The sequence below is a fragment of the Myxocyprinus asiaticus genome, chromosome 33 (genome assembly GCF_019703515.2).
Source record: "Myxocyprinus asiaticus isolate MX2 ecotype Aquarium Trade chromosome 33, UBuf_Myxa_2, whole genome shotgun sequence".
NCBI classification, from domain to species: domain Eukaryota; kingdom Metazoa; phylum Chordata; class Actinopteri; order Cypriniformes; family Catostomidae; genus Myxocyprinus; species Myxocyprinus asiaticus.
This window is the reverse complement of record NC_059376.1, coordinates 8,065,913-8,091,249: the sequence shown is the minus strand read 5'-3', so window position 1 is coordinate 8,091,249 and position 25,337 is coordinate 8,065,913. Positions and strand designations below refer to the sequence as shown.

Genomic DNA, 25,337 nt, shown 5'->3' with positions numbered 1-25,337 from the left:
TAGTCCCTTTACACCTGTTTTGAGGCTTGAGAGCTCCAGTTCCCATTCACTGTGATTGCATGGGGAATAAGCGACCAGAACACTCTTCTTACTGTCCCTGTTTGTGTTCCATTGATGAAAGAAAGTTATACAGGCTTGGAACGACATGATGGCGTAAAAGATAACAGAACTTTCATTTTTGGGTGAACTGTTCCTTTAAATCATTAATATACTCCTCTTTCAGCAGCTTTCTATTGGCTCTCCATCTCTTCACTCTCTCCCACTCGAATTCCAGCACAGCCGAGAGGAGCTGTGCCGTCACAGACAAGCTTCTGTCCACAATAGATCATTCCATCCTCAATCACTGATCTTTCTCTTTCACAATCTCTCTCGCTTGCTCCCTTTCTGCCCCTCATACCCCTCACACACACATTTTGCCCTTTATTTTTCACACTCCATCCGAGGCCCTGGTCCAGTGAATGCTGGGAAGATCAGGGATAATGACAGCATTCTGCTCTAGAAAGGACAATTCCCACAGATGTGGCAGAAAGAGACATTTGTTTTCTGTGCTTGTCAAAGACGAGTGATGGTATGACAGGAGATGCCTTTGGGAATAAGATTCCGGATAAAAATGTCTCACAAACAACTTCCACATATTTCAGTGGTTTCAAGTATGCGTGCAGCACCGAGAAGCCAAATAACTGACAATCAAATGACAATGTTTGTATCCATCCATTTTTAAAATACAACTCGTGGCACATGCTGCCGATTACCATGGAAATAATTCTGACTCATCCCTCGGTTTGTGAAAACAAGCAAAAAATCATGTCTACAGTAGTGCACTTACAATGGAAGTCTATGGAACCAGTGTTCTGGAGGGTTTAAAAGCAGAAATGTGCAGCTTGTACTTTTGTTAAAATATTAACAATAATTAATTTTTCAATACAAAAATATGTTATTTGATCTGTAATGTTTTCTCATAGTTTTCTCCATAAAGAGAGTGCTTTGTGCTACGTCTCGTCCCTTTCTGGTATCCTTGCTTGTATTGTGTGAAGTTACAGGGTTAACTGGCTTTGCATGGTCTTGATAGGAGTTTAAATATACATGGATGTAACTTTGTACAGAGAAGGTTAGTAAGCAGTCCTATCACACTAGTCTCATGTTAACATGTATAATGTTTACGTCCAGTGTTAAGTTCGTCAACAAATTTACTGACAAAGGTCAGTAACGAAGGTCGAATGTTTTTGTTGACAAAAGTTTGTAATTTTTTTAATCTATGATAATGGAGACGAGATGTATCATGACGATAAGCAAACTGTTTTAATTAAAACACACTGTTGATGAAAATATGACGAGAAATAAAATAATACTGAAATGCATTAACAATGCACTAACACTTTATTTATTTATTTAAGATAGAAAAATCTAGAAAAAATGCATTCAAATAATCCAGTCATAGTATAACGGGGATTTTCCCACTTGAGCTGCGTCAGCTGAGAAAGCTAAACCGGTAAACTGAACAGCTAACTATCAGTTTAATTACCTTACCTCACTGAAATACATCCTATATACTATACTGCATGTGATATTATTAAGCTATACCCACAACATAACCAAAATATTACAACTTATATCTGCACAGACAATGATGCGAATGAACAGGTGAACTTGAACTAAGTTACGCAAGACAGATGCATAACTTACGTTGTGAATACGCCTTTTCCTTAAAAAGGTGTTACACATTACACAATTTCCTAAACTGTGTAAATGTGAGGAATTCACAACATAGTAACTTCTGAAAAGTTACAGAATACTTCAGTATATTCATAATGATTTCTGGAGGTTTTCAGGACAGTTTCTGATGTTGTTTAAAGTCCTCCCCCCCCAACCCAAGAACAGGAACATGTATAAAGAGAGTTAATAAAGTCAATTTTCCTTTAATGTTGACTGTAAACACAGCATGAACATGTATTGTCTCTTTGTAGACAATCATACACGCCATAATTGATTGTTCTCTTCAGAGAACAGAAAGAATCTGTGTGTATATACATACCACTTTAACAAGCACACACATAGAAGAAAGCTTGTCAATCAGGGGCCATTAAAATGTAACTGAGCCAGGGGCCGAGAGCAGGGATATTATTATTAAGTCTTCTCATAGTCATGCTAAAAACCACAAATATTATTTCTGCACAGCCCTCCTCCCCTCATAGTGACAGAAAGGGCTAAATGTCTTCAATTGCCCCGTGTTTTCAAACCGTCTGCCGCTCGAGTGAATGAGAAAGCTCTCTGTTTTAATTGAACAGGCATGTTCCAGCGTGGAATCGCTTTCCTTCAAATGAGCTCCTAAACTGATAGTTAGAAAGGGCTGCTAAAAGCATTCAGATGCAAAACTAGTTAACTGTTCTGCGGGGTGCGCTCGAATCGCTTAGATTTTTGTTTACAAGCAAACGGAGAGACACTTGTAAAACGTTTAATGTGCTTTGAACGTCTCGTTACGAAGTTTAATTTTGGAAACTGTCTCGAGTGTCATTCAGATCCAAATTTTATCGCACGTAAATCGTGCTTATAAAACCATACGTGATTAGCTTGTCAATTTATCGTTACAATTTTAATTTCTCCTTTTAAATGGTAACATTTTAGACGTCAACAACAAAAACCACTCGGCTCCTTTCCCAGGCGTCTCTCTGTGTAGTGTATGTGTTTGTGTGTGTGTGAGTGCGTGTATTGGGTGGTCAGGACCCCGCTGCATTCTTCAGGCCGATCTACTGCCCCTGGGTCTGCCTGGCCTGGCGTATAATTGCCCTCCGCTACAGATAGTTACCAGCCTTCCCTGTCCCTCTGCTCCTCTCTTCTTCCCTCTGTTTATTCTCTCTGATTTCAAGCTCCTTTGGGTCATCATTCATCAATGAGGCCCCTCAGCCCCTGAGGACCCGACCGGGAGGCCCCTGTTACTGCGCCTCCATACCCAGAGGCCATTTCTGATGGAGCAGCATTATACGGGGGAACAAGAGAGCATGAAAATGTAGCACGAGGCAAGGGGTGCACGGCAGTGATTATTATATCCAGATAATCATTTCAAACAAATTATAATAATCAATCAATCGTCACATTTGAAGCAACTCACCCCGGGGCTGCATGGCACAACTCGTGACCTGTAATGTATTTTAGGGCATAATCAGGTGCCCTAAATTTGCAGGGCTGTTTGGGATGATGTTTTTACAATAAAGCTAACATTACAGATTTATTCCCTGTACAGCCAGGCCTTCTTCCATTGATACAACCGAGTACAGCAGCTCTTCGTTCACCTTTCCATGAAAAAATAAATAAACCAAAAAACAATCACACGTACTCAAAAAGAACAAAAACAAATAATGTAATTATCCAAATGGTTGAATACAAAAGAACATTGATGTGCGATGTATTGGGGGGCGATAACGTTTTCAAATTCAAATGGAATTTGGAAAATTTGTACTAAATAGAATAAATAATGATTCAAAAATGTAATTTAGTATAGTAGCATAACTTTAGACTGTTTACAGTGCATTAATAAAGAATGTGCGGTCACAGGTGAGCATATCTCGGCCCTTTACAACAGCTTCGAGCACGGCTCATCCAATCAAAAATTATAGTTTTAAAATTGCAGATAAAGTGTTTGACATCAATTAAATTACTAGCTGTTATGAGTATTTTTTATCCGTATTGGTCTAATCAGGCTGGAGCCAGACAATATTAGACTATATTTTTTTCTTAATTGAGTACAATAGCGTAACTGTAGGCCGTTTATAGTGCATTAATAAAGAATGTTTAGTCACAGGTGAGTTTTTAGTGTATATTTACAACAGCTTTAAGTGTGGCTCATCAAATCACAAATTATAGTCAGACTCACTCATTTTAAAATTACAGATTAAATGTCTGACATCATATCAGTTATTGGCTGTTATGAGTATTTGTAATCTGTATCGGTCTTATCAGGCTGGAACCAAACAACATTAGACTATATATATATATATATATATATATATATATCATTATTATAATTATTATTATTTTTTTTTTCAGAATTCAAATGGAATTTGAAAAATGTTCAGTAAATTGCTACATGAATAAACAATAATTCCGAAAGCAATATAATATATCAGCCTAACTGTAGGTGTTTACAGTGCACTAATAAAGAATGTGCGGTCACAGGTGAGCATTCATCTGCATTTTACAATGGCTTCGAATGCAGCTTACCCAGTCAGAAATTTGTTTTATAGTTACAGGTTATAATGTCTGACATCATATCAGTAATTGGCCTTAAAGGGTTTAAATTCTGTCATTATTTACTCACCCTCATGTTATTCCAAACCCGTATGACTTTCTTTTTTCAGTGGAAAACATGTGCAAAAGATGTAATGAAAGTGAATGGTGACTGAAGCTAGCATTCTGCATAATTTGTCCTTTTGTGTTTTACAGAAAAAAATAAAAACCATAGCGTTCATACATCTTTAGGTGAACTATCCCGTCAACATACAGTAAAATAATTATTATTATCAGACTCAGTATCGGCCAACATTTATGTATTGTCCACAAGCAAACATTTTTTTTTTTATAGCTATTTTAGATTTGGCGATTGCTATAATGTATCGTACTAGATGATAATCACTCCTAGATACAAACGGAACCAGATAAGATAACAGTGGTCATTTCCATAATCTATGACAAGAGAACCGTCACAGCAGGGGTGATGCCGTCTCTAAGAGCTTGTCAAAAGAGTCATTAATCTCTTTCCCATTAAAACATCAGCCGCCTGCTTTAGCTACATTTTCAAAGCCAAATGTTTTAATATCCAGCCAGACACACAGGCACAATGCTGCAGGCGATCTCTTTCAAATACAATTACAACACATTGACTTTCTATAATGAATCTGTGTCTCAGTGTACTATCATTGTCAACTCACTGTAAGCACACACACTCCTTCATACACATACTTTGGGGACAAAGTGTGGTGGATTACATCGCAAACAGCTTAAATCGAGGCTCAAGAATACGTATGTGTGAGTGTGTGTGTGTGTGTGTGTGTGTGTGTGTGTGTGTGTGTTGGAAGGAGGGCACTGAACAGATCAATTCTGTTAAGAAAGGGTTTAACTAAGTGAAGGATAAATATATGAAAGAAGCTTTGCACTCTCTCCACATATCACTTTTCTCCCTGCCCTTTTTTCAGTTTGTGTCTATCTGCCAGTATCCGAGTTAAGAACGCTTTCAGCTTTCATAAGAACGTCTGTCTTTTCTGTCTGAGACAGATGCATCTTTCAGGCGTGAGAGAGATAGATGATGTTATAGATTATCTGGCACGGATGTTTTCATTACATAACCTCAGGGCTGAATCTGCCCTCACACACACACACACACACACACACACACACACACATTTACTGGCACTATAAGGTATCACATTTTGTGTATTGTTATGGATGATGAGTGACTGTAGTTGTTCATAACACCTCATGCATAATTTATTATATTAACGAGGATGCTTTGAGCTTGTGTGATGAGATTTCTGGTGGCTCAAGCATAAAAAGCTTTTCTGAAAACATCACATCAATTCTGAAAGATGGAGAAATAGCACTGAGAAGTAAGATTCATTTTTAGTAAATCAGTTCGTTTCGAGTACTTAACTGTGTACCAAAATTCCATATATGTGAAATTATTGTCTCTGTTGTGAAATAAACATTGTGTTTGAGAACTGATGTTAATCAATGTGCTTTTTATTAAGTTACATTAGTGTCAAATGTTGTGTTGTTTAATACAACATTTGACTTAAGGGATTCAAAAACACTTTATGAAAAAAAAAAAAAACCTTTTCAAATGTAAAAACTACAGTTATTATTATAATACATTGTTAAGAGTACATTGGTATTTATTGTATACATTTGATGTTGTTATAAGTGTGTGTGTGTGTGTGTGTGTGTGTGTGTGTGTGTGTGTGTGTGTGTGTGTGTGGTAATATCAGCATATTTGTAAGCTGAGCCAAGAGAAAAACCAACATAAATGTGTCTTACCTTTTTAATACAGCTGTCTTGAGATGACGTTTCATGATCATTCAGCATTTGCTGTGAGGAATGAAAAAAAGATAAACAGTTAATGATTATTATTCATTAGTAAATTATTACTAAGGATTCCTAATGATAACTAACAAATGCAACATCACATTTTTTATGGCTTGAAATAATTATAATTTTATTTTATATATTTATCACACATATACAGTGAAATTCTTTTTTTCACATATCCCAGCTCAGCTGGGGTCAGAGTGCAGGGTCAGCCATGATACAGTGCCCCTGGGGCAGATAGGGTCAAGGGCCTTGCTCAAGGGCCCAACAGTGGCATCTTGGCAGTGCTGGGGCTTGAACCCCCAACCTTCTGATCAGTAACCCAGAGCCTTAACCACTGAGCCATTAAATTGTTAAATGAATTATCAACTCATCCCTTTGTAAAAACATGAAACAAATGTGGTGGTCTATGGGGCAAGAGGGTTTAAAATCATGAATGTAATACTTGTATTTTTGTAAAAGCCTTTACATGAATTCTTCAGTATAAATGTTTGATATTTGAACTGTAAAGTTAAGCCCTGTTGAGGTGAGGCTATTTTTCTAGATGGATGAACTTCTGGCAAATTATGTCAATAGATCTTACATCGTATTTAACCTGGAATATTGCTTTAGCAACCTGTTACTATACATTTTAGCTAAATTTATTTATACGTGGCTCATTGTACTCATAGCAGTGAAATGCACAGTAGGCACTATAACAACAATGACTTTTATTTCCTTTCACACAAATCACAAAAAAATGACATAGTATCAGTTCATTCACACTTAATTTTCACCATATTCCTTATGGAATCAAAACACTTTTACTATAGTGTATGACTTGTAAGTCGATATGTTTTAATTAGGACTGGGAAACTTAACGCGTTAATTTTTGCGATTAATATTTTTTGTTTACCGCATTAACACAGTTAATGCAGTGTACTTCCTGAAACTTCACGCAATAGGAGAAAGGTGTCCTGAGTTGTTCCTGGCAGGCTAATCATCCTTACAGGCTCTGATTAGGGTGTGGGCGGGGTTAAGGCATATGCTGCCTGCCAGGAACAAACCCAGCACCTTTGTACAAGGGCTGAAACTTGTTTTCCTCCACTCTCTGTGGCTAAAATTGGCAAATAAATATTCAGGAGGTGCACACTCGACTCCACTGCGCATCTTAACATAGGAAGGAAAGTGATTGTGGGGAGCACCGCACACTTATGCATCACGAGCTACGTAGGCCTATGTCCAAGGCACAATAAACACGGGAGCGGATTTACTGTACGGAGAATTGAGACTTCACCTGCAAGCAATAAACCAGGCAAGCGAGTAATATTGGCAAGCTGCCGTATCTATTCGCATCACTCGAAAATGCTCAATAACTTTCATCTGCACCAGTGTCAAAAGCGAAACCGCCCGAGTGAGACCCAGTGTTTGCGTGATACAGACTGAAGGACCTGCTGTACAGCAAGCTGCAGTCAGGTATACTTGTAGAGACTGAACGGCAGCCAGAGAAAATAATAGTTTTGAGATTTCAAACTTCAGCAAATTAAACTTTCAGTGTGTTTTATATCTGTATGTACAGGTATAGTGTCTGATAATGCATTGGCAATGTGCACTTAAGTTTCTCTTGCTAATAAAGTTTGACATGAATTGAATCTGCCCATTTGATCCTATTATTAAAAAAAGTCCATTGGAAAACACTAGATGATTTTATTTTATTTTATTTTATTTTTTTTTTGCACCATTCAGAGTAAATTCTAGAGACTGTTGTATGTGAAAATCCCAGGAGATCAGCAGTTACAGAAATACTCAAACCAGCCCATCTGGCACCAAGTAGTCTAATTTTTTTTCAAATTGTAAAAGTAATTTTTCACGTTATTAATTTCCTGACTATAAATTGTGATCAGTTAAATGCCACTTTGGTGAATAAAAGTACCAATTTCTTTCCATAAGAGCAAAATCTGTACATTATTCCAAACTTTTGGCCGCCACTGTGTGTATATATATATATATAAAACAAAATCTCATACTGATGAATCATGATGTGATTTTTTTTCAGGAAGTGAACTTTGCAAGTACAAGTGAATGTCAGTGAATATATATATATATATATATATATATATATATATATATATATATATATATATATATATATATATTTATCATCTTATATGTTGTTATTTGGGATCTTTATGGTCAACCTTGTTACCATGATTTTGTAAAACTACTAACTTATGTATGAAATCACAGGCTAGTATGGCTCAATGAAATGTAAAACTGTCAACCCTGTTACCATCAACTCTGTTACATATGTTGCATAGTCATATCCCAACACGGAATGACCCAAGTAATATATGGAATACATCTGGGTTTTGCATTTTTCTTCTGTGCATAACCACACAAAGGAGGTGAATGTGATTGCAATGGTGAAAGATTGAATCACCAAGGCGAAAAAAGCAAACTGAATAAGTGACTCTTTTACAGAATACTCTCTTTTACAGTCTGGACCGCCTTTATCAGGCCTTGACTGACAGCTCTGCAGACTGCCCAAAAACTGTGGTTCCCTAAATTAAGCTGTCAATGTATCCAAGCCGCCCGAGTGGAAGCAATTACATCACAAATACTCCAACAATTATACTTAAACTACTTACATCCATAATTCAATCCTGTAGCTATGTCAGAGACACATATCCAAAACAACCTTACGCTTCTACTGCATTCACATGACACATTTTAAACAAGAACCCAAACCCAATATCTACATATTCCTCATTTACTTATTTATAGTTTTTTTATTTATTTTTTATTTCACTTTTTCATTTTCTGCAGCATAGCATGTGAAAGCAATAATCTTTCCCAGCACAAACTGGCTCTGTGACACATATGCACAAGCACATACGGCATCACTGAATGCAATCATATGCATACATCAATCATATGCATACATCATCCCATGATAAAGACACACACACACACACACACACACATGTTAGTATGTATCCTTATGAGGACTCTCCATAGACATTATGATTTTTATAATGTATGAACTATAGATTCTATCCCCTAACCCTACCCCTAAACCTAACCATCACAAAAAACTTTCTGCATTTTTACATTTTCAAAACAAACATTGTTTAGTATGATTTTTAAGCTATTTGAATTATGGGGGCACTAGAAATGTCCTCATAAACCACATTTATAGCATAATACCCTTGTAATTACCAGTTTGTAAACTAAAAAATTGTCCATGTAAACCACTCAAACCCGCCCATGCACACACACACACACACACACACACACACACACACACACACTTAGTGCAGACCTATAACAGTTTATAGTACAATTGCACTGTGCAGTTTGCTGGCAGACCAATGCTCCACATTTGCTAAAGGAAGAGAGTAAGAGATGTTATTCCCTAAAGGAGTATTAAAAATGCAGTAATTATATGAAAATGAATAAAGCAACTCGAAAAAATAAAGTTGCGAGTTGTGAATTTTCTGCCTGGGAGATGCGAATGTGTTAAACACAGTGGCAAATTCATATACAGACAGTTGACAGCACAACACCTCTGTTTAGATTGTAAAACACTCCTAGACACTCTGAGGTAGGCTGGCAAACTCATGCCAAGCCTAAATAAATCTATTAAATCATGCAAGAGGAAACCGAAACAGGGTCAGATACTGCACATGAACACATTTCCACATTTATAAGCAGAAGGGCTTCATAATTATTTATTTTTTTATGAAATTATGGGTGTTAAACATGCTTACAAGTAGGAAAATCAAACCTCAGGAAAACAAGTAAACAAACAGGTGAACAGGAAACTATTGAGAATGTCCGGTCCCATTTCATTTTATAGTTTTCATGTTGTAATAACATAAGTTACTACTGACTAATACTACATGTACTTACAGTTATGCGTGATTATTTTGTAAAGCGCCAACTACCATTTTATTATTGTTTGTATTGAATAAATACATAAATAAATAAAATAAAAAACATGGCTATACCATGGTACAAATTATATATATATATATATATATATATATATATATATATATATATATATATATATATATATATATACACAGTTGAAGTCAGAAGTTTACAAGTCACTAAAACTCATTTTTTAACCACTCTACAGATTTCATATTAGCAAACTATAGATTTGGCAAGTCGTTTAGGACATCTACTTGAGTAATTTTTCCAACAATTATTTACAAAGAGATTGTCACAATTCCAGTGGGTCAGAAGTTTACATACACTAAGTTAACTGTGCCTTTAAGCAGCTTGGAATATTCCAGAAAATTATGTCAAGCCTTTAGGCAATTAGCCAATAAGCTTCTGATAGGCTATTGGTTAATTGGAGTCAGTTGGAGGTGAACCTGTAGATGTATTTTAAGGCCTACCTTCACTCAGTGCCACTTTGCTTGACATCATGGGAAAATCAAAAGAAATCAGCCAAGACCTCAGAAAAAAAAAATTGTGGACCTCCACAAGTCTGAATCATCCTTGGGAGCAATTTCCAAATGCCTGAGGGCACCACGTTCATCTGTACAAACAGTAGTATGCAAGCATGAACACCATGGGTCCATGCAGCCATCATACCGCTCAGGAAGAAGACGCATTCTATCTCCTAGAGATGAACGTAGTTTGGTGTGAAAAGTGCAAATCAATCCCAGAGCAACATCAAAGTACCTTGTGAAGATGCTGGAGGAAACAGGTAGGCAAGTATCTATATCCACAGTAAAATTAGTCCTATATCGACATAACCTGAAAGGCTGCTCAGCAAGGAAGAAGCCACTGCTCCAAAAACACCATTAAAAGCCAGACTACAGTTTGCAAGTGCACATGGGGACAAAAATCTTACTTGTTGGAGAAATGTCCTCTGGTCTGATGAAACAAAAATTTTACTGTTTGACCATAATAACCATCAATATGTTTGGAGGAAAAAGGGTGAGGCTTGCAAGCCGAAGATCACCATCTCATCCGTGAAGCATGGGGGTGGCAGCATCATGTTGTGGGGGTGCTTTGCTTCAGGAATATATGGATATATTGAAGCAACATCTCAAGACATCAGCCAGGAAGTTAAAGCTCGGTCGCAAATGGGTCTTCCAAATGGACAATGACCCCAAGCATACCTCCAGATTTGTGGCAAAATGGCTTAAGGACAACGAAGTCAAGGTATTGGAGTGGCCGTCACAAAGCCCTGACCTCAATCCAAAATTTGTGGGCAGAATTGAAAAAGCATGTGCGAGCAAGGAGGCCTTCAAACCTGACTCAGTTACACCAGTTTATCTGGAGGAATGGGCCAAAATTCCAGCAACTTATAGTATCATTCATGTAGATAAATATGACAAAACATCCCTTGGGACATCCTCAATTATATATATAAAAAAGTATTAAAACAAAATAATTAAAAGTAACAATTAGGGCTGTGAATCGATTACATTTTTTTATTAAATTAATTACACAACATACCGATTAATTAAATGAGTTAATCGCAATTGATTGCATATCAATCTGTCAAACACCCCCAAATAAAGATAATTCAATATAAATAATACATAATTAAAATAATTATAAATATGATATATATAAATATAGTACTAATTCAGATATTCAGAACAGAAATATATTGCATTATTGTGGCAGATGAGTAAAGCATTGATTAGATAATACATAAATGGGCTTTATAAGTCAATATATTGTATGTTTTACTCCCATATCATTTAACATAAGCCTATCATCACTGGCCTAAAGTCCACAGTGATCCATTTTATAATATATAGTTCTAACAGGACACGCTCTTGCCTTCTGTCTGCGCTATTTTGAATTGTCGATCTATGTACATACTTTGTGCTTCAGAAAATGCTTTTGAAGCATTTTATTGGTTTTCAGTGTCACAAACTGCACATTTTTAGGATGCTTTGTTAATTTAAAAGTAGTGTTTTTTGGTGCATGTTCTGGCATTCAGTCATATAAATGACTTACAGTCACAGAGTGTGTGTGTGTGTGTGTGTGTGTGTGCGCGTCAAATAAATAATGCATTAATTAGATGGTTGGAAAAAATTATTTGCCACAAGTACTGGTGTGATTTATGACACGTCAGAATCATTTAAACTTTTCTCCTGTTTTTTCTTTTTTCTTTCTTTCTTTGGTGACAGGACAATTTGAGCCACAGATAGAGGCACTGGAGTGAGAATGCTTTTCCCAAACAGATGCAAAATGCACAATTGCATCTATCTCAGCCTTTTCTAAATGTTTGCTTACACAAGTTTGTCAGGGTTTCTTATGTAAATTAAAAACGCTGTGAAGCACCAGTGATTAGCGTGTCAAACTGACAGTGCTCGAAATTGTCCAAAAACAGAGGCACTATGGTGGTGAACTGTAAAAATAAATACGAGCGAGCCACGCTTGATGAAAGCATAGCCACCTGTGCAATGATTCAACGCAAGTGTCTGAAGCAAATTAGCACCAAGCATGTGTTGTAATTAACCTAACATTATAAGCCTGCCTCTGTTAGCAGGCACCATCAGGACATCTTCATTTCAACATCAGCCCTACTTTTATTGACACAGACTGAACAAAAGAAAATAACCTCACCCAAAGATACACACAACACCCTTTCTAGCAATGTTTTCCAATGCAGCTGCCCTAATAAACATATACGGCAGACTATGAAAACACTGCATCATTTTACAGGCTAGATTTCCTGCATTTTTAATGCAGCAAGTTTGAAGAGAAGACAGCCTGAATCACCCCTATAACAATATTTCCTTGTTGCAGGCTAATTGGGTTTCGCTTTAATTGCAATCAGAGAAGCTCCATAAACCTTGGTGAGCCAATGAAGTCCTTTGTCTTCCAGCTGGACGTTGGGGGCATGGAGTAAAGCAAGCACATTTTAAGAACTTTGCAGTGGGAAAATTTCACAGCACGTTGCCAAAAACAATTCCCCTCAAGTCTGGATAATGTGAGGCAATATAGCAGTGCGGCCAATAGATGGTTATGGATGTCAAAAGCCGCAAGTTTCCAAAAAGAACCAGCAGAGAGCAACCTCAAGGCCTTTTGAACCGAATGAGTGACGTCCCATTGGCTCATGCGACCACACCAAGAAAGCCACAAAGTGAAAGTTTTGCTTCACAGTTATTGGGAGCATTTTCTTGTTTTGGTGAGCGTTTACATATGTAAATGGTTGGTCGTTATTTATCTCATCAATTTAATGTGGAGACGGCAGCTGTTCGAACCATGGTGGATGAAAATTGACAGCGGAATCCGAGAGAAATGATGACAGAAAGAGAAAGAGGGAGATATGGGGGTTCAAGAAGCCGAGGTTTGTGTATTCTGGATTTCATTGTTTCAATCTGAAACAGAACAAAACCATCATGTCAAACAAAATAAAGCAGATTAATTACTGCAATCACACACACACACACACACACACACACACACACACACACGCGTCTTAAAGCTATTCTGTTAAAGGCAATCCAATCTCTAAGATTTTTCAACAAACACAAAGCTGCTCCCAACCGACATAGTGTAGTTGATGTAACTTTATTGACCGCAAATACTTTCATGGTAAATTTGTGTATGGTTGCATGTGAATCAAAGCATGGCTCAAGATTGCATGTCAGTTAAGATTTTGAAAGAGTGAAGAGTAAACCGAGAAGTTGTTTTAGATCTTTACCAAAACATATCCACATGGGCCAGTGCTGTCTGACTGATCTCACAGTGAATTCAGAAACAGTAGGTTGACTTTTCTTGAGCTAAACTCGGTCTATACATACCGAAATTCCAGCCTGATGTCATGAAAATTACGTGACCATTGAAACATTTTTGCAAAACAAAATTACTTGCTAGATTACACATTTCCATACAGTTTCCCAGTGAAATGTCCAGTGGGTGAAATGGTGTCGTAATCAGACAAAGTTTACATTAAATGGTAAATATTAGATGAAGGTTTTAATTAGTAAAACCTCCCTAACATAAAACTTTAACCTAAACCTAACCAATAGTGATCTAAAATTGAATGTGAGTTAGACAACAAACAGACATCCTAACCCTTAACCAAGCCTAAACCTGACCAATAGTGTCCTCATAGCAAATGAGAGGTAAACTTCTGAGTCCAAAGTCCAACACTCTATCAGGTGAGCTACACCACAAACCAAACACATTGGAATAGGTGTGTAAATGTAGGTGGGTGGGTCTCTAATGCAAGTGGTAAAATGTATTGCTTTTCAAATGATGTGTTAGAGTAAAATTGTTTCAATATCATAACATAGCAGAGTGTGAGTAATAAATATAAAAATAAGTGTTTATAAAGTCATAATCAGCCATCGTACTCATGATTTTTGTGAAAGTGAAGAAAATGCACAGTTGTTATAGCACCTCTAGTGTTCATTTCACCAGGAAACTGCAGCAAAACATAGAATGCAGAACATAAAAGCCAGTTTGCAAAAAGGTAGTTACTGTAACATTCATTCTTTAAGACAAGGTTGCAAAATTCTAAGCACTGCCCAGTGGCAGAAGCAGGAAGTGTTTTTGAACGTAAAGACATGTTGTAAGCTCCAGTTTTTAGGTGATGATGTAAATGATGTAAATGATGTAATACAGTAAAGAGGAATGCATATTTTATTATCAATATGCCCTAGCCCAAACCCCAATCCTAAACCTAACCATCAGTGAGGTACAAATGTAATCTTAAACCCTATTCGGATGGGATTCGTTTTATATGGGGACGTGGCTAATGTAATAATTACCAGAGCTTCTCAGTAATTTTAATCCCGTGCAAAACGATCATGTCAGTAATTTTTCCAGACTTTTTATGGAGTGTGCATTCCCGTGCAGGTAAAAATGACAGTGTGTTTTACCTACTATAAAGTGCCCTGTAAAAAAACAACCACTGGTAATATTAATTCTGTACAAATTGAAATGTTGGTAAAAAGATAAAATCAACACATTCCACCCCTTGAGCCCTTTAAAATATTACTGTTTCTTAAGTAATCAGTGTTTGAAGTAGATACTGGTTAAGAGAAGATGCCAGAAAATGCAAGATGTGCTTCACAACTTTAAATAACGCTGGCTGTTGTGTTGAACTGATCAAGGTTTTTTTTTTTTTTTTTCAAGCATTTTATGTTGTTGAGTGTTTATTTACCTATGTAAAATCTTTTTTTTTTTTTTTTTTTTTTTTTTTTGGTAAGGATAATTAGAAAGGTAAACAAGCACGGATGTTTTTATGATTTGAGCAGAGTGATTGCGGGAATTTGAGTCCCAAGTTTCGGAACATATATTCCGGAGGGACAAATAAAATAATATGAAATATTAAAGAAATCCCGGGACTTCCACACTGCTGACACAACGTGCTATTGGTCGCTCCACAGGAGAAGGTGAAAATTCTTGAACCGATGCAAAAATCTGCCTGTGAGTAACCCAGCAAATGTTACGGTACTGAAACATTCGAAAACAACCTGCCGACTTCCCGTGTGACCATGTTGATGCTGTCCCTGTACAACCCTGATGAAAATTATATTAAAAAAGGTTAAACCAGCCTTAAATAGTTTGCTTTTCTTGGATGGTTTAAGCTGGTCTTTGTGGGTCTCCTAGTCTGAGGCAAAAAATGTCGCCAAAACCCCAAACAGACCTGTTTTACCAGGCTGGAAGACCAGGTAAGACCAGCATAAGCATTTTTTTTTTTCAGCAAGGAAACCATATTTTATCAAGGAGTGCTCTTAGAACAATTCTAAAGAAATAAGAACAGTTCGGTTGTAAATGCCAGGAAGCCAGCTAAAATCAGATAAACCATATTCATCGAGGCTTTAATAAGCTCAAAGCTTGCAGTTTTTTGTTGTTGGCCAAGTCAAACATTTAGAGTGCACTGATAGTGAACACTCCACCGTGGGTAATTAAATATAATCGCTCCCAGCTTAGCATTGTTTGATTCTCTATTATACTCTTATCAACATCTCCTGTCTTTTCAGTGCGTGCGAGAAAGACACGGTGGGGGTGAAACGGATGACTAAAGGAATGTCACATTCCCATTGTTCAAGCACAAAGGTGAGAGGAGAGAGAGCCGCGGAAAGTGAGTTTGTTTAACACTTATCACATGGCTAGAGCTAACAGAAGTGATGGCGTTTGGGTCGGGATGCGGTGGGTGTGGAGGGAGATAGAGAATGAAACACAATGACAGATATAATGTACAAACACTCCAGACTTTGGTGTGGAAGGTCACGGTAACCTTTCGTGAATTATATGTATGTTTTCCACACTTAGTGACTCGTGTTTGTCCTGGCTGATATCATAGGAGATGTGTGTTTCAGTTAACTTTGAAAAAGTGGTTTATTGTGTGCCACAATGGCAAAAGTTATTCTTACAATAAGGCAAATAGATACTCTGAAAAGATTAAGTTAAAGGCCTATTCACATCTAGCATGAAGCAATCGTTTTTTGAATATACATATCTGAGTAACAGAGCAAGGGTAAGAGAAGCTTTTGGGTCATGTGTCCAGTGCGAATTATCACTGCTGATTAACATTTGTACATCTGTGAATTTTTTTTAAAACAAGGCAATCCACCAAATGGATACAAAGTGTATGGATCCCCTTCATACATAGTGTAAAAATTCACCCTGTGCCAAGCATCCTTGTGGTGAATAGGGCTATATGAAGGAATGGCAGTGGTTACAGGGTATGGTCCAGGTATACATTACAGAGGTTAAGTGTGTTGCAATCATCTTTTTGTAATTATCTTTTTGCTTAATTTTTGCCACTTAAGCTGTTTTTTGTTTTTTTTAATTGCCGAATAAAAACAAAAACAATAAATAATATATAAACTTTATTTTCATGTGCCTAGAACTTGCATTCCAGATTTGGTTCAAACTTTAATTCACAAATTATTTATTTATCTATTAATTTATTTTAGATTTTTTTTGTGATTTGCATTACTTTTGGCATGAAGTCAATGTACTTGAGAAAGAAATAATAGTGCTTTTCTTGATTCTTCACAAAATATATATATAATGAATCAAGAAAAGCACTCTTGTGAATATGCATGCAGTAGGCATTTTTATTTTAGCATAGATATGCAGCTGGAAAATATAAAATTTTATAAATGCTTTTATTTATGTCATTGCCATCATTATGATTGACTGTTTGAGAAGCGATACTGCTTCATCAATACTGCAGAATGCAGAATATTGATGATCTATCAATATTTTGCCGAGTCAGACTGGGCAATATGCTTTTGGATGAAAGTGCTTCTTCTTTTGTGCCTGTAGAAGGTCAATATGGGCTCTTAATTCAATGCAGGATGTCTTGAGTATAAAAAAAAAGATAGAAACATACTTGCAAGATGAGATTATTCTTCATGTACAGTCTGGAGGCAAGCCTGCGGGACATTCTCACATGATGACAGACAAAATGAAGGAAAATAACAGTTCATTTATCCGAGTCCTCTAACATATTCATGTTGTAGCTGCTCTGGTCCAAAACTGATTGAGCTGCCTTGCTGCCTGCCAGCATCCAAACTGTCCTGGAACCTCATAAGTGACCAATTTGGAACCCTCTACCTAGGCAGTAATGTTGTGCATCACACAAATAGCACTTTAAATAGCACACAGATAAAGACTGATGCTAGCATGTTGCTTAGCTAACAATTATATACTGCAATAAGCAATTAAATAAATAAATGCATAGTGCAAACTAATATTGAGTTAAATAATCAGTTTTTAATTAATTAAAATAGTTCATAGTAGTTGTGTTAATTATTTTGAATGAAGTTCAATTTAAGTTGGTTTGTAACTGACAATTCTCTCACATGTTCTGCCATCTTATACAACAGCCTTTGCATTGGGTGCCCACCTACGATGCATTACAATGCTGCCTTCGTAGGCACTAGCTTTTGGAACTGAGCAAGAACCAGTGAAATAAGAAATTATCGAGGCTCTCAAGACAGTCATGTGGAGAGCTAAGGTGTGATGGCATTAATTAGAGCTCAGATGAACAAGTTTTCCACTCTTCTATTTAAGTCTCACTCTTTGAGAGTTTGACACATGGAAGGAGAGAAAAGTGAGAGGTTAGAAGAAGTCTTCGCAGCTCTTCGCAGACTGAACCCTGCCAGACATTAAAGTGAAAAGTCTCCTGTGAGTTGCATAAGTGCATATATTTGTGTGTTGAGGGGCACAAATGGCACCTTTCTTTGGTTTGGGGTTGATTCTGGGGCCAGCTCCATCTGACACCCTCAAACCGGGGCAAATGCAAAACAAGTCAATGGTGGGATTTCTTATCTAGACAAAAAAATGGCTGAAATGGGCTAGCCTGCACTAACTGATGTCAGAACATTGAAAGAAATGTGAGCTCACCTTAGAAAGAAATAAACACATTTGGCAAAAGACCCCATAACATTTAAATCTTGTGTGTGTGTGTGTGTGTGTGTGTGTGTCTTTTAGTCAGTGTGTGTTGATTTTGAGGCCTTCTTTAAGATAAAATTAGTATTAACCAGATCAACAAATATACAATTTATAGTATTTTAAAGACTATGTGGCTGGGTGAGCAAGGGACAGACACCATGAATTCTCCATTCTCCAGACCAGCAAGCGGGAGGGCACATGACATCATCGTTAGTGTCCAACTGCACTGTCTCCACTCACTTAATACCCGCATTCTCCACCACTGTGGTAGGGTGAGCAAGAGTCAGACATAGCGGGTGGGGCGTCAGGCCTCGGAGAGGCGTTTATTTTAACTAATAAAAACAGAAAAAGGGGAATAAACGTGTCCATGGGGAAAATATCCAACATAAAGCGGAACCTAGCATCCTCGCGGTGAATAGGGCTATATGAAGGAATGGCAGTGGTTATAGGGTATGGTCCAGGTATACATTATAGAGGTTAAGTGTGTTGCAGTCATCTTTTTGTGCAGACTTTTATATTTTAATTTATCTTTTTTACCTCAAGCATAATGTTTTATTTGGTGATGGCATATAACATTGAAAGACATTCAAAGGACAAGAACAATTATAAGAGAAATGTGGGTGTTAGGATCACTAAATCTGTCTCATCATAATAATAGTGATCACCCTGCCAATCAAAACACAGGTTTTATGAGCCAGCCATATGTTCCTAAACACACACAAGCTAATTCGGACTGGCTCATAAAACCACTGCATGCTGAGAATTCTCCATTACATCCCACATATTTGGACAGTCTAATTCATTGCTACCACTGGTGGATCATGTACTATGAAATTCTGCACGGCGAATGGAAACCAACATTTTCCAAAAAGACTGTGAATCTTTTTACGACTGTACAACATGTATTTATGGCCATCTGACAGAATTATGACAACATGATAATTTTTGGCAGCATTGCATTATCGGGATGAAAACAATTCAGCTACAAGATGTGCTGTAAAGCACTCGGGTTATGAAGTATAGTTTAGCATGTCTATGGCATAGCGTGATGTGACCTCTCCTCGACATTAAAGTCAGTTGGTTAGGGGAGCGAATTATGACAACATGATAATTTTTGGCAGCATTGCATTATCTGGATGAAAACAATTCAGCTTCAAGACGTGCTGTAAAGTACTCGGGTTATGAAGTAGAGTTTAGCATGTCTATGGCATAGCATGATGTGACCTCTCCTTGAGGCTTTAGTGAAGTTTTAATGCAGTTTTGAGGTTCTTAAAGACCCCATTAAATGATCTGACGAGGATATTTATTTTCCTGTGTTGATGAATTCCCTACTGAAAAAGGATGTTTGCAGCTCAGTAAAAATCATCCAAGATAGCAGACGGGTCAACTTTTAAAATTTCAATCAGCACTAAAATAGTCAAATCTAATAAAAAAAATTACTATTTTATCCAATATTTGTGTTTTGGGAATTTTTATGCTTATCAGAATATAGCAATGTTAGCTTAGCAACATGCTAACATCAAACTTAATTGTAATAAATTGTGAGTTTAGTCTTTCATTCAGTTTTCATTAAGAGCATTATTTGTGTGGTATGCTAAGTTGTTGCCTATGTAGAGCTTTCCAAATCCATCATTTTTAAGGTTTTATGAGGGTTAGGATGCTGTCTTAAAAGTTAGCTCCATGGGCCAGTTGCATAAAACTAGTTTAGACTAGTCTTACAAGTTAGTTGTCTAAAATGTTGGTCTTAACTTTTTCAGTCAGTTGCATAAAAACTTAGATTGGTCTAATTTAAGACCGAAATGTAAGACAGCACACCCCCAGGCTAACTTTTGTTTACATCCTGTGTTGCCATGGAAAGTAACTGTCAGCTGAGCTGGTGAGGGCTTCAGTTGAGGCTTGAGTTGAGACTTTGCAGAAGACTTTGACTTTTACGATGGTAACAAAATTTCTTTTTTTAATATTATTTGGGTTAAAATCACTACATTTGTTCATTAGATTACATTTTTAAGCATTGTATTCTTCTAATAAGCAAATATTTTCAGCTAAGGAAATCTTTGTTGAGCACCCACTGTCGACCATTTTTTTTTAAAGTTGTTCAGTGTCTTATGGTACGTTCACGTCATGTTGGAATTACCGTAATTACGAGATTCCAACTTCTTAATTTTTGCCCCTGAACCTAAAGTTTACACCCATACCAATACAACTAATGCATGTTTAATATATATATATATATATATATATATATATATATATATATATATATATATATATATATATATATAAATTGTGCTCTGTGCATTTGCAATACATTTTAATGATCAGTTAATAAAAACATTGTGCCCTGGGATGAAAAATTTGCTGTGAAAGTCATAGTTGAATTTTCCCAATGAAAACAGCACCATAAACAAGAAAAAGCCTCAACTCTACAATCAAGGATATCAAACCATGTATCAAGAACTGGCTTTGCCCATCAGTTGAAGCAGAGTGGAAAACAATTACCTCTGATGATAATGGAAGCAATGCTTGAATGAGTGAATTCAGCAATAATAACACGTCTGTAATAGTTATAATTGCAGGATAGAAATTTGTATCATTTTAGCTCTCCACGCTCAGGCAACACAAAACACAGTTGTGCGCGTCAAATGAACTGTAGCTAGAGAACCGTTTACCCTCCTGGCTTGAGAGGCGTCCAAATCAGATTAGTCCTTGCATTGACCACTAAAAAATTCAAAGAGTGAAATCTAAAGCTTCAGCCAAGAGATACTGTCTGCAGATACAGGGGAGGAATGACAAACAAGATATTTCCTCTAGCAGTGTGGTTGATGAGGGACAAAGTTCATGCATTCAGTTTATTCATCCACTGCCAGTGATCCCAGTCGAGGAAAACGTTTCAGTAATTTTGGATTGTTAAATGTGATGGGAGGCCTTTTCTAGAAAAAATTAAATAAAAATAGAGCCTGCCGGACAATCTCATAAAAAAGAATTGTATGTTTATTTGCCATGTTGTTCATTTAGATGTCATTAACTTAGTACATTTGAGGGTATTGTTAGGCCAGTGTCGCACGTTTGCAGTGTAGACAGCTTTTTTTTTATTATAACAGGAGCATTCTAGTTTTGTCATATCACTTGTGTCACCCTCATGTCATTCCAAACCTCCATGACTTACCGTGGAATGCAAAAAAATAAACGATGACATGAATGATGACAGAATTTTCATTTTTGGGTGAACTATAACTTTAATGATAGTAAACAGAGCAGGAACAAGGTGTGGTAATCGATTTCTTTAACCACTTTCCCTCGTTTGCCATGTTTCAGCTCTTCTTTCCCGCAAAGGCAGTCTATTTATTCTCTCTTTAAGAGATAGCAACATTTATCACTGAAGCCGCCTGTCCCCGAGTCCACCAGATCAACCCATCACCACCACAATAAATGTCAAGTGCTGATGATTGATGCGGCTAATGAAATTGATTAGCCTGTCCCCCACATTGCAATCCCATGATTCACAGCACGCTGTTTACTTTAACCACAAAGATTAGCTGAAAGATGAGACGTCTGAGGCATATCGCGTTATGTTGGGAATATCCTTGGACACTCTTTATGACTGGCCTTGACTCAATCTCCTTTTTTCCCAGTGGAAAAATCAATGTGGGCGAGTGGTAAAAGACAATGCTTAGGCATCACTTCAAAGGGCTTGGTAGTTGTTTTCCCCAAGCAAAAAACAATGATAGTTATGTTGTCATGTGACTAATGGAGATAACACTTTATTTTCAATTTCTGTCATATGAAAAAAACATGACTTATTGGGACACAGATGTTTGACGTTTAATTTTATTACGAAAAGGTACATTTTAAGTCGAATTATTCTTTAAGCAAATAAAGAAATCACACTGATCTCTGTTGCAGTCCTAGACTGTGTCTGTGGAGCAGACTGTTTTTTTTTTTTTTTAGCCAATCAGAAAATTTTCCGATCGCGATCACTATCTGCCTGTCAATCAGTCTTAGTGTACGGGTTTGCTGACATCTGATTGGCTGACATGTTTCTTGGGGGGGGGGGGGGGGTCGGAGAGAGGGTGTGTTGTTGAAGTTAGCAAAATGCTAACTTAATAAGGTGCTAGCAAAACATGAAGTTGCTTGCTTTAAATCGCAGGGGTGTAGTTTTATTTATTTATTTATTTATTTTGTTAGTAGCTTATACTTTAAGTTACTTATAGTGTAGAAAAGCTTGACTGTATGTTAACTACTTTATATTATTTGTCTGGCAAGCTACAGTTTTGAATTAGCTTTTCCAACATTGCCATGTACAGTGATTACTGAGTCATCTCACTATAACCTTCTCAAACCTTGCCCGGTGATAAAAGTGTTTGAAAAATAAATACAAATATTTTGTTGTGAAAGTCATAGTATTTTTTTTTTTTTTTTTTTTTTTTTTTTTTGTTGCTCTGAAGAAAAAAACCTTCATATTCATACTGCTATAAGGGAACTCAGAGCTAGGCCTATCCTGAATCATCTTGAATCCTAAGTAGGTCAAACTAAAATATACACTCGTTGTCAGGGCATTAATATCAGTCTGATTTTTAACATTCATTGAGAACTCCCCAGGTCTCCAGGTGGGTGAAAGTGCAGTCTTCAATACTTTTACTCCAAAGAGCCCTAATATGGAGAGAACTGGCTCTCCTAATCTGACATCCGCTCTAGTGACAGGTGTCATCTGCCGGCGCCTCTCTGAGCATGAACTTCGGCTCATCACAAATGACTTTATTAGCCGCTAGATAACACTATACAGCCCTATCAGCCAACTGAGCAGGTTGATTACTAGTTTATCTGTCGCTATCAGGGACGAACTCTCAGACAAATGTTGAAAAATATCTAAGACAACTTGGCAACTGCCTAGCTAGTGGCAGATCTAATTGCCAAACCCCATCTGAGACTATAATTGTAATTTTTGAACTATTGGTGATAATGTTAAGTTGTTGCTATGGACGCTATAGAAACATTTAGAGCTAGTCGACTTCTAAGTGCCGAGAATCTCGGGCACCCTAGACGCCTCTGCCTGATATGGTTTATAATGGTCTCATCATCAGTTATGCTGAATGATCACTTTATGAGGGCACAAACCGTCTCGACTTCACTGGAACTTTCCATTAGTCATGTAAGTAGAATAATCAACAGGAAAAATGTTTGCAAAAGCATCTCTATTTTTTCTTGTGCACCCACGTTTAACCAAAACATTGAAAGGAGGGAGGGATTAAAATAAATGCAATGAAAAGTAAAAGACAAAATTTTATGCATGGCTTACTCAGCCATGTTGCTACATGGGCCCTGAGCTTTTATGGACGTGGCCAGTGCTGGGATGCAGAGAGCTGGCAGCGTTGAGTGAGAACTCATCCATACCTCACACGAGAAAACAAAACACAAAACCAGCCTTATTCACTCCAAGGTCATAATTTAAGTAATGATGACATGCTCCTGTGGCGAGCATTAAGCTTTACAGTGTGATTTGTGAAATAACAAGATACTCGCCAAAAGCAAGGAGACCAAAGAAAAAAATGTCTAAGCCAATCGTTTGACAAAAGAAGTCTTTCTTTTTCAGTGTTAGTATTGGATGGAGTGTGAACATGCTTTTAGAGAGTGGGGAGGAGGGTTAACTAAGAATGAACTGCATCTGCTGATGGCGTTGTTTATTTGCACATGCTGAGTGCATTGTTTTAGAAAAGCATTTAGAGAAAAGCAATTATGTAAAACAGGTAACAGTGCAAACACATCCAAAAATGTAGCGTTAAAGCAACTTGCACTATTCCGTGCAATTCCTCATCTTTCAGGCCGGTTCTAAGTGCTTGGTTGTGGATGATGCAACACACTACCATGATCTAGTATATTTTACTGGGACTGAAGAGCATCACTCCCCCATTGTGATCTAAACACCCCAATCAGCTGTAAATATCTATTTTTAATGAAATTCAGTTTATGCAATGCTAATTTTGGATCAGACTCATCACACTTTGAATTCGACAACAGTAGTTCAAAAGTTTTGATGCTGAAATTGGTATGTGCTTACTAAAATTCGGAATTCAACTGAAAGTGTCAATGAACATTTGGGTGCTGCAGTTTCTGAGTGAAATGTCCACAGAGTGCCACCAAAAGCGAGTAATATTTTCTCGCTTAATTTTCTCGCTTATTTTCTCGCGTAATATTTTGTTGACTTTAAAAAAGTCAACAAGAATGAATATTTTATTAAAGGAATAGTTTGCTGATAATTTAATCACCCTCAGGCCACCGTCAAAAAAATGGAGTACATTCACTTGCATTGTTTAAAGGTTAAACAATGCAAGTGAATGTACTCCATTTTATTGACGGTCCAAAATGCATATTTAGGGTGCATCAAAATAATCCACATGACTCCAGTCAACAAATAAAGATCTTCTGAACCCAAACGATTGATTATTTTTAGAAACAAAACAATACTTATATACTTTTTATATACATTTAACTACAAATGTTCGCTTCCGTACATCTCTGTGACACGCGCTCATGAGAGGGATGATGTAAGCTCATTGGTAAAGTCACGCGTGGAGGAGGAGGCAGGAAGCACGCCATTGTTTACAAGAGAAACTTGCACAGACCACAGACCAAACGCCATTCACAATCCAAAACAGTCCAAACCAATTTCAAAACAATATAAAATAAAAAATTATTTCAAAATAATAATAATAATAATAATAATAAAACATTACAGCAGTAAATAACCATCATTTATTTCAGAGCAATGCCGTTGCATTATCTACTTGTGCTTTTTCTTAAGCAGAAATATATAGGCTATATGACAAAATTTTCACACATAACTGAGTTCGCTGCAAAAACAGCACGGGCACAGCCGCTGA

The 25,337-nt window shown here is 37.0% G+C and overlaps 1 protein-coding gene across 1 annotated transcript in view; it reads right to left on the bottom strand.

Annotated features, from left to right (window-relative positions):
• Nucleotides 1–230: 230 nt before the first annotated feature.
• LOC127424577 (histone-lysine N-methyltransferase PRDM16-like) overlaps nt 231–25,337 on the bottom strand; it is a 171,784-nt gene continuing 146,677 nt past the window's right edge. Inside the window, exons 3-4 of the mRNA XM_051669932.1 lie at nt 6,025–6,075; nt 231–461 (exon numbers count right to left, since the gene is read on the bottom strand). Coding sequence (XP_051525892.1) covers nt 231–461; nt 6,025–6,075 — 282 coding nt within the window. The remainder of the gene's footprint in view (nt 462–6,024; nt 6,076–25,337) is intronic.